At 29.4% G+C, this 13,738-nt stretch overlaps 1 protein-coding gene across 1 annotated transcript; it reads left to right on the forward strand.

Annotated features, from left to right (window-relative positions):
- The first annotated feature begins 6,549 nt into the window (after positions 1-6,549).
- On the forward strand, positions 6,550-13,198 carry LOC130951803 (phenylalanine ammonia-lyase 2). Its single transcript, XM_057880540.1, has 2 exons — positions 6,550-7,090; positions 11,244-13,198. Exons 1-2 carry the CDS (start codon positions 6,705-6,707, stop codon positions 12,991-12,993), a joined length of 2,136 nt encoding a protein of 711 aa, XP_057736523.1. The 5' UTR covers positions 6,550-6,704; the 3' UTR covers positions 12,994-13,198.
- Positions 13,199-13,738: the final 540 nt, after the last annotated feature.

Here is a 13,738-nt window from a genome sequence, read left to right on the forward strand (position 1 = left end):
TATATACACTAAGGGGTATTCTAGTCTTTATACATATACATGGGTTAAATGGGTCTCCACGGGACGGGGACCTCTATCCCCGCCCTACCCTGTTTATTATACAGGGCCCTGTTCTCCATCCCCGCAGGTAGAAAACCTACCCCATATCCGTCCTCCGGTGGGTAAATCTCCGCGGATACCCACCCTGTCAGGGATTTTTGCCATCTGTAATTGTGATGAGTAAGACAGATATACAGTTTGAAGTTTCTATAAGGTTTAGAGAAGGGGGTTGAATCTATGACCTTCTTTTATCTTGAATAATTAAGCCTCAAAACTAGAAAAATAGAAAAACAAAATTAGAGCTGAGAGGAAGAAGATAACACAGCCATATATTATGGTTCAGTTGCCTTGTGTAATGCAACCTATATCTAATCTCCACCACAACGTTGGTAGAATTTTCACTATCTTTTAAGTATTGTATTCACCAATTCTCTAGGACTCAACATAATCCTATCTCAGACACATCAAGTTTCAACATAAACTTGATTTGGTTATGCAACTACTAAACTAGACAAACTAAGTGCTCATCCAACTTAGCAAGAGATACATCTCTGGTACTTAATACAAAACAGAAAAACAACCAAAGAAAATCTAAAATCACTCTTGGCTTTTTTCTCAAGTGTTTCTCTCAGCCTTTTTCACTCTATAGCTTTTTCTCAATACCTCTCTTTCTTGCCTTTTACCTCAGACAAAATACAAAGAAATATATATATATATATATATATATATATATATATATATATATATAAAACAGAAGGAGATGATGATTCATAGTCTTTGTGCTATAAGTTGAACCGGATTCATCTCTCTCTGATGAAGCTCTCCATCTTGGCATAAATTTATTTAGAATCAAAATAATGTGATTAAGTGTAATTTACTTAAATGTGATTAAAAATAATTGAATAATTATGTACCATAAAAGATTGATATTAGTGAAAGATAAAATTAAAATTTATTTTTATGTATCATTTTCGTTCCCAACGTTTTCGTCCTATTCAAATCTCTATCGTTTCAAAATTGTCTCAATTTTGTCCTGCCGTCAATTCTGTTAACAGATTCCTAATGGTAGGACAACATTGAGTCAATTTTAAAACGTGAAGGACTTAAATAGAACGATTCAAACGTTAGGAATAACTTTAAAACTTACTCCAAATATTAGAGACAAAAACTGATACTTTACTCTATTAGTTTATTTTGTCCAATAGTCTTGTTCCCTTTAATTTAGGTACGTTTATGTAAAAGTTAATTCTGATTTATTAAGAATATAAAATAGTATTTTATTGGATAGCACAAGAAAGAGAACTAGTAAACCATTTTATATATGGTTTAATTTAATTTATTTGAAATCTCAAAGATAAGCTAAGGAGGCTCACACCACAACTTTCTTCTACCAACTGCAAAGCAACTTTGATTACAATGGGGGTTGGTGAAGGTTTCTAATCAACAAGTGGATCAGATAATAATAATAATATGAAATGAAAACTTATTTAACTATTCAAGATACCTTCATGAAATGAAAGCAATTATTCCAATAGAAATAAAACCCGCGTCCGAATCTTATTATCAGAATTATATTTGACTAATTACATTAGACAAATTAAAATAAAGATTTCATAAAAAGTGTGTTGTTAGAGTCCTTTAGTAATTTCTTTTTCTATTCTCAGAACTCAAATTCGACAATATTTAATCCTATATCCTTAATTAAATAATATCGTATAAAAAAGTATAGGTAGATAATAAAAATATTAAATAATGTGAATAATACATATATCGAATATTTATTTTACTAAGTGTATGGATGATTATTCTAATATTAAAATTTAAATAAATAATTTAAAAGTGTAATGTATTTTTATTTGATTAGTGGTTATTTATATTGTTCAAAAAAATTATTGGTTATCTAGCTAGCATAACATATTGTATACGTATATCATCTCGGAAAACTCATATGTTATTATTATTATTTAGCATCTAATCACAATGACATCATCATGTACAGAAAATAAAAAATCATAATATACAAAAGTTTTTTTTGAGTAAATTTTTTTTTCGATTTCTAACCATTTGCTCGATAAATTTTGCATCCTTTAACAAATATAAAAATTCAAAGTGATTCCTATTTATTTTGATATATGTATATTTCAGTTACTGCAACTAGTTTCAAACATGTCACTTATTGACGTGTTAGTCACTTGTTTGGCCATCTTCTTCATAATTGTAGAAACAAGTTACTGATACATCAACAAGTAATCTGTTCAAAACTAGTTACAAGATTGAAACGTACATATATTAAAGTAAATAAAGATTTTATATTTATTAAGAGGTACAAAATTTATCAAACAAATAATTAGAAACTGAAAAAAAAAATTATTTATTTATTTATTTATTTTTGGGGTTCACTTATTTTAAGAAGCTAGATACCATATTAAAAGCTCATACATTATGTCTCTCACATTCATTTATAGCTTCCATGACTAATTTTTACATTCTTAATGATTTGGATGTTAGAATATTTACACACATACACTTAAATCTTTAATTTTTAGAAAATTTAAAATTTAGAATGATAAAGAGTAATGCTGGGGCCAGTAATATTTATGATTGGTAGTCATCAATTAGTCATCAATGATGATTTGATGGTATGAGATTGATGTGAAATTTCATCCAATAGCTCACTTTTTTCTGCTGGTTACATGCTGGTCAAAATACAATAAAATTATATTGTTGGTCCCTAGATTTTTCCATTTCAAAAAGTTGATTGCTATTGATAGAAAGAAATTAACTCCTTAATTAAACTTATAAAAATAATGTTCAAAATTAGTCACTAAATTTTTTAACATGTGAATTGAAATAATCCATTACTTTTATAAATGACCGTACTTTCGTTAATGCAGTGTTGATTGTATCAAGGGAGAAGAGAAAAGTTAATTATAAAATCAGTAACTAATGTAATTTAGTTGGTTAGTTTTTGCTGGTATAGAATTAGTTAGAAATTGCTAGTTCTTCTTGCTTCTTGGTGTATCAGCATGTCTTAGGCAATGCCTATATATAGTACTAATATCTCATTATGGATTGAATGAATTACATTTGAATTTTCTTAACCTGTCTTTAATTTTTTTCATAGTCAAGGAACTTTTTTTGCTTTCTGCTTTCTTTTTTTTTCTTGCTTTGTGATGTTTTTCTTTTGACTTCTTGTTACATCTTTTATAGTATCAAAATTTTATATTCGAAAGTTTTAAAGTTCAATCCTTGATGAACTATAAAAGTAGAAAAAAATAGTATAACGCAAATAAAAGATAAAAAGAAGGTCTATACAAAAATCAAACAAACCTAAAAAAGACTTTTACTTGAAAAAGAATGTTAGAGATATAACTATTCGTGGTATGATATCTAGAGACACCATTTCATTTTTTGATCCACAATGAAAATTACACTTTTTGATTTAATAAAGAAGACATTTTCGCCTATTGTCAAAAAATTCAATGAAGACAACTATTCTATTTGAAGGTATCTTGCAATTCTTACTCTTAAGAGTCTGAGTTTTAAAAATCATCTTCATCCAACAAAAATTCCTAAACAATTCACATTAGACGCTATCATAAAAACTGTTACTAAATCATAAGAGTTTAAAAATTGGCGCCAACATAATAGAACTTTCACCACTTAGTTGGTTATTTCAATGACAAATTATTTTAAGAATAAAGTCATTCACTTATCCAAATTTCATGAAATTTAAAATAAAATTGATGAATATTTTCAAACTACTTTTTTTACGTGTGTACAAAACCTCAAGATTCAATTAAAAATATGTAAAAATATTAGTTTAACTATTGAGTTTTTTGCCAATAAAAATATCTAACAGAATATTATGCCCTTATACACGTTACCAACAAAGGAGTATAGAAAGAAAACATATACATATTGTCTAAATGAGACTTTTTCTCTTGCAATTTTGGGAGGATGCATTCATTACATCTACCTACATTATTAACATATTACTAACAAATATGCTTGATAATAAAAGTTCTTATAAAATTCTATTCAATCAATCACCAGATTTTACGTACTTTCTTTTAAGATGTTTGGATGTGCATGCTTTCCTCTCTTAAAGACCATATAAGTTATAAGTTTGATTATAAATATGAGATTTGTTTTTTTTTTTTTTTTTATGATTCCAATCATAAAGGCTACCGTGCATGACCAAAAATAATAAAGTCTATCTTGCTAGACATGTCAATTTCATTGAAACTTTATTTTCTTATCATTCTATGTTTTACAATTCTAAAACAAAGTCTTCTTTAGATACATGAGATCAAAGTTAAGATTCCACAAAATTTGAAATGCAAACATCTTCAATACCAACCCTTCTTATACAGACCTCTACTCCAACATTCTCTCCCACTATATCAGTGTCACTAGAAACCTCACCAACTTTAAGTAGTACTCCCTCCAATAATTCACTCAAATACATTTGTAATAAACAAATATTATTATTTTGGGCCAACATTTAATCAACAATAATTTATGTTTATCTTTTTTAAAAAAAAATTACACATACATATAAATATATAGTTTAAACTTATATTTATTAAAATGTACACACGAGTTAATATAATTTATATTCATATTTATCAGAATTTACACATATAAATTAATAAAATTTATTTGTTGAAAATAATTTGATATTTATACTAACCAAATACTAATCAAAGTTACTAAAAACTGCTGGCATTTAAAATTGTCTGATAAATTTAAAAGACTTATTTAATCATTTATAAAAAAAAAGAGACTATTTTAATTCACATTAAAAATTTTTTCGAAAAATAAAAAACCGTACAATTTTACACGTTACCCCTAAACTTATATATTTTGTGGTGAAAACTCAGGTGCAGTCGATTTCACGTGAAGTTGATAGCTGAGAGTCGTTAGATGATTTATCTGATTTGACTAAATTTTTATCTAACGGCTCTCTACTATCAACTTTATATGAAGTTGACTGCACCTGAGTTTCCACCGTATATTGGAACAATATTTATGTATGATCAAAATGGATTTGTTATATAAAGCAAAATATATTACGTTTTTCCCTCCACTAATCCAATATTAATCATCATAAGGATAGTATAAAAAGAAAATGTTGCTATTTGGTGTATTATTAGTGGTGGTTGATTTTTATATTTTCTTTCTTCCCGCATGGATCAATGTCTTTTAACAAAATGAAACGAAACCACATGTGTCCGACTGTCCGGCCAAGAATTTAGGCAACACATTATTTTGGGCAACCTTGCATTACTACTCTCATTGAAAATTCTCACCATTAATATAATAATTATATTGAGCCTAAACATTTGTCATTTTAATTCAATGACGTGGCAACCCATACTTCATTATTGTTGTACCAATTTTTATAATTTGTATTTCTTTTTTCTAAAAATAGGGTTGAGTATTGAAATGATTATTGATTGCTGGTGTAATTTAATAGAGGAATATCATCAAATAATTAATTAGTTTTCAGTGCAAACACTAGGTTAATGTACATTCATGGTTATAATATTAAATTTTGGTATGACCTATTCACTAATATTCTAACTTGTATTCTTTATTCTTAGATTGAAGTTTATTTGGTTATCCAAATAACCTAACATTATTGTTGGTCATTATATTTGAACTTTTAAAATTTCCAAATTTAATTATATTTGTAGTTTATAGTACTTTCTAATCATATGTACCTCTTTCTGTTGACTTATTATATTATCATACGTTTTTAATATAATTAAATTAATGTAACTCCGTTAAAAGGAAATATCATATTATTTTTATGTAAGTTATAGAAATATCATTTAATATAATATCTTAAACAACACTATTAATTTACTATCCCAATTATTGAATAATCCACATTTATGTTCTATTACTGTAAATTCGATTAATCTGATCCAATCATCAACTCAATTGAATTTCACATTAATTAAAGTTGGAGCTTGGCCTCCTAATAATTATTATTTTTCAAGTAATAAACTCAAGCTTATATAATAATTGAGATGCCTATCTAGTTAAGAAATCAACGTATCTTAATTTAATACTGAGTCATTATTATTTCGAGCGTTCCTCTACCCTCTTTCTCAAATCTCAACCCACCAACCCGCACTTCCTTCTCAACTCACTTTCCTTCTTATTTTTTTCAAACATAGACTAAAATTAATATATAAGCCTCAAAATAATAATAATAAATAGTAGTAATAAAACTTGGATTTTGATTTAGATTTGGATTGGACTTAGCACTAACACTACCACCACCTACAACAACATAAGTTGTGTTGCGAAAGCTACTACTCACACTTCCACGTGTCTCCATCATGATCCTCCATTCCCATAATCATCCAACGGTCACCTCGTGTTCTCAACTAACCCATCGGCTTACCCACCTACACTCAATGTCACCAACCCCCCTCTCTCTATATATATAATCCTCCACTTTTTTCCTCTTTTTCTCAGGAAAATTTTCTTAATTTCCTGCAATTCCCATTAAGAAAATTTTCCACTTTATCTCCTTTCATTTTTATTTTTTTTTGCAATCACAAACTCAAGGTGGTTCTCTTATTTTTGTTGTGATCATCATCATTATAGTCACATTATATTATACATATACCAACCACTTTTTTTAAATGGAGAATTCGAGCAGCAGAAACGACTCTTTGGGCCTCTGTAATGACAGTCATGACCCATTGAACTGGGTCATGGCTGCAGAGGCCCTAAAGGGTAGTCATCTCGACGAGGTAAAGCGGATGATAGAAGAGTACAGGAAGAAGAAGGTGTTCTTGGGTGGCAAGGGACTCACCATATCCCAGGTGGCCGCGGTGGCCATGAACGACGATGGTGGAGTGGCGGTGGCTCTGGCGGAGGAGGCACGTGACAGGGTGAAGGCAAGCAGTGATTGGGTGAGGGAGAGCATGGACAAAGGCATGGATAGCTATGGTGTCACCACAGGGTTTGGTGCAACCTCACACAGGAGAACCAAGCAAGGTGGTGCCCTTCAAAATGAACTCATAAGGTACCAATTAATTGAATGTTAATTACATTGGTTTTAGCTAGAGTTTCCTTTTATTAATTGTCATTAACACTTCTACAGTTGCTAGAATTGACGAATGCATGCTAGCATAGTATATATTTTGGTAAAAACTCAAGTGCAGTCGACTTCACTTCACGTGAAGTTGATAGTTGAGAGTTGTTAGATGAAAATTTAGTCAAATTAGTCAAATCATCTAACGGTTCTCAGTTATCAATTTCACGTGAAGTCAACTGCACTTGAATTTTCACCGGCCAAAAAAATAAAAAGAAAAATTTGTATTTGTAAATCAATGAGTTTGATGTTTATTTGTGTGATAAGTGAATATTTTGATTGTCGTTACTTGGCGGTAGGTAGGTTATTAGTAACGTGCTATAAGTAATTATTAGGTGATCGACGAGGTCATGTCCTAATTTGAGAAACTTTATTTTATCGGTTTGTAGATTTGACATAGGTGTGAATTCTTTTTGCTTTTTTAATGTTATTGTGAATATTAGTTGAACATGAAAAATATGATGGTGTTTGGGGGGTCGGAATCTATAGGATGTAGGCCACATATAGTGCAAGATGTTATTAATGATGTTAATATTTAATAATGGTAAATAAATTTTATTTGGGCAGGATAATAACTAATAAGTGGAAGTACATACCATAGTTGATATTTAATAGATGTATGTTCTATATATTATTTTTCTATTTAATAATATAAAAATGTTTAAAAAACAATAAATATCAGCGTAAATTTGTCCAAAATTATTTTATTTTATATTTATTAATTAATTCTAAAATAAATACATAATATTAGATGAAATGAGTATATAATTTTAAATGTTATATATATAAAATTATAAATGTTAAGTTAAACAAGATAACTTTTAAATTATTATCTTTTTAGGATTACTCTTAATAATATATAATAGGTGTTATTTAACTTTCTTTGTGTTTCACATATTAATTTAAATTATTTTAACAAAAATTCACAAATATCTTTTATATTTATTAGTTATATTTTTCATTTAGACATTTTCTGTGTTTCACATATTAATTTTATTTATTTTTAATATGTATTTTATATGTATTTTAATATATATTTTATATTGATGATTAATTTTAATATGATTAAAATATTTTACTCTCTAAACAATTTAATTAATTTAATTATTTATCTTTGATTTAAAATCGTGTGGACAACGCTAAGCAAGACTTGTCTTGTGGGGTTGAATTTTTTTATTTAGCTGATATGTGTTTTAAGAGTAAAAATTAAAATTAGGAATTTAAAATTTTAAAAAATTATATATATAATTAAACTTTTAATATATTTATTATGTATTTATTAAAATAAATTTTAAAAAATACTAATAATAATTTTAAGATGTGTTTATTAGACACATGATAGCTAAATTTTGTTCTTGAAAAGTTAAGGCACAAAATGTTAGGTAAGTAAGATTAGTGTTCATTGGTGGAACAATAATATCCCATACAATAATCACTTTGTGATTTGTGTGAAGAAAGATGGACAAAATCGTTCTCTTAATTGAATACGTCATTTGTGTGAGACAGAGACACCTTCCATTGGAGGATCTTTTCCTGTTCTAACACTGTACAATGACCCAAGTGCCCCGTTTGTGGGGTCCACTCCAGTTTGGATTAATAAAAACAAAGTTAGAAAAAGAGGCAATCCAACAAAAATGAAACGCTGAACATATTTTGTATTCATAAAAAAGTTTAGCTAATTTGTTTACAGAAACATGTTAATATTATTATTAGTAAAAATTTTAAATTTTTTTTAATAAATATATTAAAATTTTAAATTTTTTTATATTTTCAATTTTTTTTTGTGACCAATTTTTTAAAATTCTTTTCATTAAGTAGAAAATTTTTTGTTCTTTATTAATTAAATAAATTTTAATTTTTAGTTATTTGTTTTCATATAAATAATTAATATTTAAAAGAATAATTTATTATTCAGATTCATTATTTTTATTTTTAAACAGGCTACATGTATTTTTTACAGAAAATATCTTATAGCGTGTTAATTTATTCATTACATTTAATAACAGGTCAATTTTTAAAGAATATTACACTTTTATACTTGTTTTTCAAAGTTCATTATTAGTATTCGTCCTAATTTTTATATCTATATTTAATATTATTTGATAAATTTCTAAAATAAATTATGTGATAGTACTTTACTATTTTCCTTCAAAAATTAGAATATTCAAGTAATACAACATGCATATTCACATATAGTTTTAGATGTGATTATTAACAAATAAAATATTTTTAAAATCATGGGGTATATATTAAAGATAGAAATATTTTTATGTGATGATATATGATTAGATGAATGCTTTTTGCAATAACAGTACACTATTAAAATTAATCTCATATAAAATATTTGAAGTAGTTTTTAAAGCATTTTATAAGATCTTAAAACCTTTAATTTATACCACCCCTCCCTCGTCTAAATTCGAGTTTTCAAAAGATTACTAATTCTTAGCTTTGTGAGATGTAACGTAAGAAAAGGTCAAGTGGGTCAAGATAACGAAAACTTGTCTAACTAACAATGGTACAAAATAATAAATAAATTAAAAGGCTTAGTTCTAGGAGGATATCTGACTTCCATTTGTGGCTTTTTTTTTGTATTGTTTTGTTTTTGCGTTGGTGTACGTATTATTCCATTTTTAATTCAATCCAACCTTGATCTTGAAATCTTGATTAAGATAATACTTAGAAAAGTTATATAAACCTTTTGCTTTTCTTCGTTGTATTTTTGTTTTTGGATCACGTATATATATATATATATATATATATATATATATACACGTTAATAAATTCAACACGCATAGTTAGAAAAACCAATTACCTGTATCTGTATGAATAAGTTTTAACCTATATAATATAGTATTTAATTGGGATATTTTACTGTGCAGATTAGAGTGGTATAGAAAAAAAATATAATTCTTCTTATAGTTATTTTTTATTATTTTATTATTATTCAAAATATGGGTCTTATTTTTATTAATCTCTCTTTCATTCTATTAAAATAAAAATCTATAAATTTACATCTTTATCATATAATTCACCTTTTTTTTTTTTACTCAAATGGTTGCCTTTTAACTTTCCCATAAGTTTATGATGTGATCCCATTAATTTGTAACCGATATTATGGATTTATGGTTATTCCATCTACATGGAAGCCTTGGAACCACTCATGTCACAACTTTACTTGATCCATATTTAATACCCCATCCCTCTCCGACACACAAATCCGTCTCTTTAATTAACTGTCAATATATATAACAAAGTTCTACATACATTTGTGTATCAAAATTAGTAATAAAAACAACAAAGTTAAATGAGTATGATTGATTGATTTGTGCACTTATTTTTCAGACTTAGTTGTTCTTTGTGCAGTACATAATTAATATTTTTGTACTTAATTAATAATATTATAGAATTATAATTTTTTAAAAACTATGTTTGTTTGGTCTTGGTCTCATAGATTATGGCAAAAAATTTAGAACCACTCTACAAAATGATCTTAGAGCAAAATTCTTTATTAGTAAAAAAAAAGTGATAATTTTTTAATTATCAGTTTTTTATAAGAATCTTATTGACTTATTTAATTTTTTTATCGTAGAAAATATTTTTTTTACTAATATTTAAAAAATAAAAAATAAAAAATCACTCGAATTTATTATTTTTGTCCAATATTTTTAACCATTAATTCAATTTATTTTTTGTCTAGCAATTCAATAATATATTTTTAGCCCATAATTTTAAATATTGTTAGCTAACTATTAACCAAAATCAATAAATTTAGCTAGCCTTATAGTATTTTTTTAATATTTATTATCTAAAAAATTTAATAAATATAGTTTTACATTTAATTAGAAATTAGATTTATTTCATAAAAAATAATTAATTTTTATGTTTATTTTTTTAAAAAAATTATATAAAAATATAATTATATATTAGTATAAAAAAAGTTTACATGAATAGTTTATTGGGTCATTGTCTCATTGAACATACTAGTTTGACTTAGTCAACTTGTTCGTAGCTTCCTAGGAATCATTATATTATGCATTTTGTTTAATGAATACAATTTGACCATTACTCAATTTTGTCCAAACAGATTCTTGAATGCCGGAATATTCGGCAACGGGACAGAATCTTGTCACACATTGTCCCACACAGCAACAAGAGCAGCCATGTTGGTTAGGATCAACACATTGCTCCAAGGCTACTCCGGAATCAGATTCGAGATCTTGGAAGCCATAACAAAGTTCCTCAACCACAACATTACACCATGCCTCCCTCTCCGCGGCACCATCACCGCCTCCGGCGACCTCGTCCCGCTGTCCTACGTAGCGGGCCTTCTAATCGGGAGGCCCAACTCCAAGTCAGTTGGGCCTAACGGACAACTCCTCAATGCCAAAGAGGCCTTCGAGCTGGCCGGAATCAACAGCGGTTTCTTTGACTTGCAGCCCAAGGAAGGTCTGGCTCTGGTCAACGGAACTGCAGTTGGTTCTGGCCTAGCTTCGATGGTACTCTTCGAGGCCAACATACTCGCCGTCCTCTCGGAGGTTTTGTCGGCGATTTTCGCGGAAGTTATGCAGGGGAAGCCGGAGTTTACCGATCATCTAACTCACAAATTGAAGCACCACCCTGGTCAGATTGAAGCTGCAGCAATAATGGAACATATCTTAGATGGAAGCTCATATGTTAAAGCTGCAGAGAAGGTTCATGAGATTGATCCTCTTCAGAAGCCGAAACAAGATAGATACGCTCTTCGAACTTCGCCTCAATGGTTAGGACCACAAATTGAGGTGATTCGCCATAGCACGAAGATGATCGAGAGGGAGATCAACTCTGTAAACGACAATCCATTGATCGATGTGTCGAGGAACAAGGCGGTGCACGGGGGGAACTTTCAAGGGACTCCGATTGGTGTGTCGATGGATAACACCAGGCTGGCCATAGCATCCATTGGCAAACTCATGTTTGCTCAATTCTCCGAGTTAGTTAATGACTTTTACAACAACGGTCTGCCTTCGAATTTAACGGCTAGCCGGAATCCGAGCTTGGATTACGGCTTTAAAGGTGCGGAAATCGCCATGGCTTCATACTGCTCTGAGCTGCAGTATCTTGCAAACCCTGTGACAAACCATGTTCAGAGTGCTGAGCAACATAACCAAGATGTGAACTCCCTGGGATTGATCTCATCAAGAAAAACAGCAGAGGCAGTTGATGTATTGAAGCTGATGTCATCAACTTACTTGGTAGCGTTGTGCCAAGCCATTGATCTTAGGCATTTAGAGGAGAATGTGAAGAACACGGTGAAGAACACAGTAAGCCAAGTGGCCAAAAGGGTGCTCACAATGGGGGTAAACGGCGAGTTACATCCGTCCAGGTTCTGCGAAAAGGACTTGCTCAAGGTCGTGGATCGCGAGTATGTGTTCGCCTACGCCGATGATGCGTGCAGCGCAAGCTACCCTCTGATGCAGAAGCTGAGACAAGTGTTGGTTGATCATGCTTTACAGAATGGTGAGAAAGAGTGCAATGCAAGCACCTCAATTTTCCAAAAGATTGGAGCTTTTGAGCAAGAGCTGAAGACCCTTTTGCCCAAAGAGATTGAGAGTGCAAGAATTGGAGTTGAGAATGGAAATGCTGCTGTTCCTAACAGAATCAAGGAGTGTAGATCATATCCAATTTACAAGTTTGTGAGAGAAAATTTGGGAACAGATTTGCTGACAGGTGAGAAAGTTAGGTCCCCTGGTGAGGAATGTGATAAGGTTTTCACTGCTATGTGTCAAGGAAAATTGATTGATCCAATGTTGGAATGTCTAAAGGAGTGGAATGGTTCTCCTCTTCCAATATCCTAGCTCCACTGTTGCTTCTCCTCTTCTTGTGATGTATACTTTCTTTTTTATTTATTATTTTTAATAGTTCATGGACATGTATTTGAATGAAAATGTGATAGTTAACTGTATGTCTCTTTTAAGTTTTTATGTATGTGCTCTTTGTCAATGTAATTTAGACCTCAAACAAGAAACATTGGTGTGAATTGAAGAATCTATGTTTCTCTCATTTATGGTATTTTTATTTTTACCCACGTTCATTAATAATTGGAGATCTTTGTATAGTTTGCAAGGACTTAAAAGGGTACATAGGACAAATGGTTTTATTTCTTCCTTTTTGGACCATTAAATCTTTTCTATATCAGACCAAAGTATTATGCGCCCTCGGCTAGCTACCCTGTTTTCTTTTCTCCTTTCCTTATTTGATTAAACATTCAACTATTCAAGTATAAACATGTACGATGCAGCAAATCTAAAAGCTAGAAATCATAAGTTGAAAGATTCACAACTCTAGCTAGTTTGGTATATATGACATTAAAGGCTAGGTTGTTTCTAAGAATAGGACAAGACACTGATGGACAAAAACACAAAATTTTGTGTTCTTGTATTCTGTTTGGTGATAAATTAGAATAAATTATGAAAATTCAATTTATTTTCATTTTTTTATTCAAAAAATTTGAGATAAAAATATAACAATAAAAAATATAATTATGAAAAATTAACAAGAATAATGAAAGAAAAAATAAAAAATAAGTTATGTCTTTTGTTA

Source organism: Arachis stenosperma, chromosome 9 (assembly GCF_014773155.1).
Source record: "Arachis stenosperma cultivar V10309 chromosome 9, arast.V10309.gnm1.PFL2, whole genome shotgun sequence".
NCBI lineage: Eukaryota > Viridiplantae > Streptophyta > Magnoliopsida > Fabales > Fabaceae > Arachis > Arachis stenosperma.

Bases quoted from the DNA above. Each gene is read 5' to 3' on its own strand.
- LOC130951803 (XM_057880540.1), top strand. From the start codon at position 6,705: ATGGAGAATTCGAGCAGCAGAAACGACTCTTTGGGCCTCTGTAATGAC. The intron at 7,091-11,243 runs GTACCAATTAAT...TTGTCCAAACAG, and splicing joins CTTCAAAATGAACTCATAAG to ATTCTTGAATGCCGGAATAT.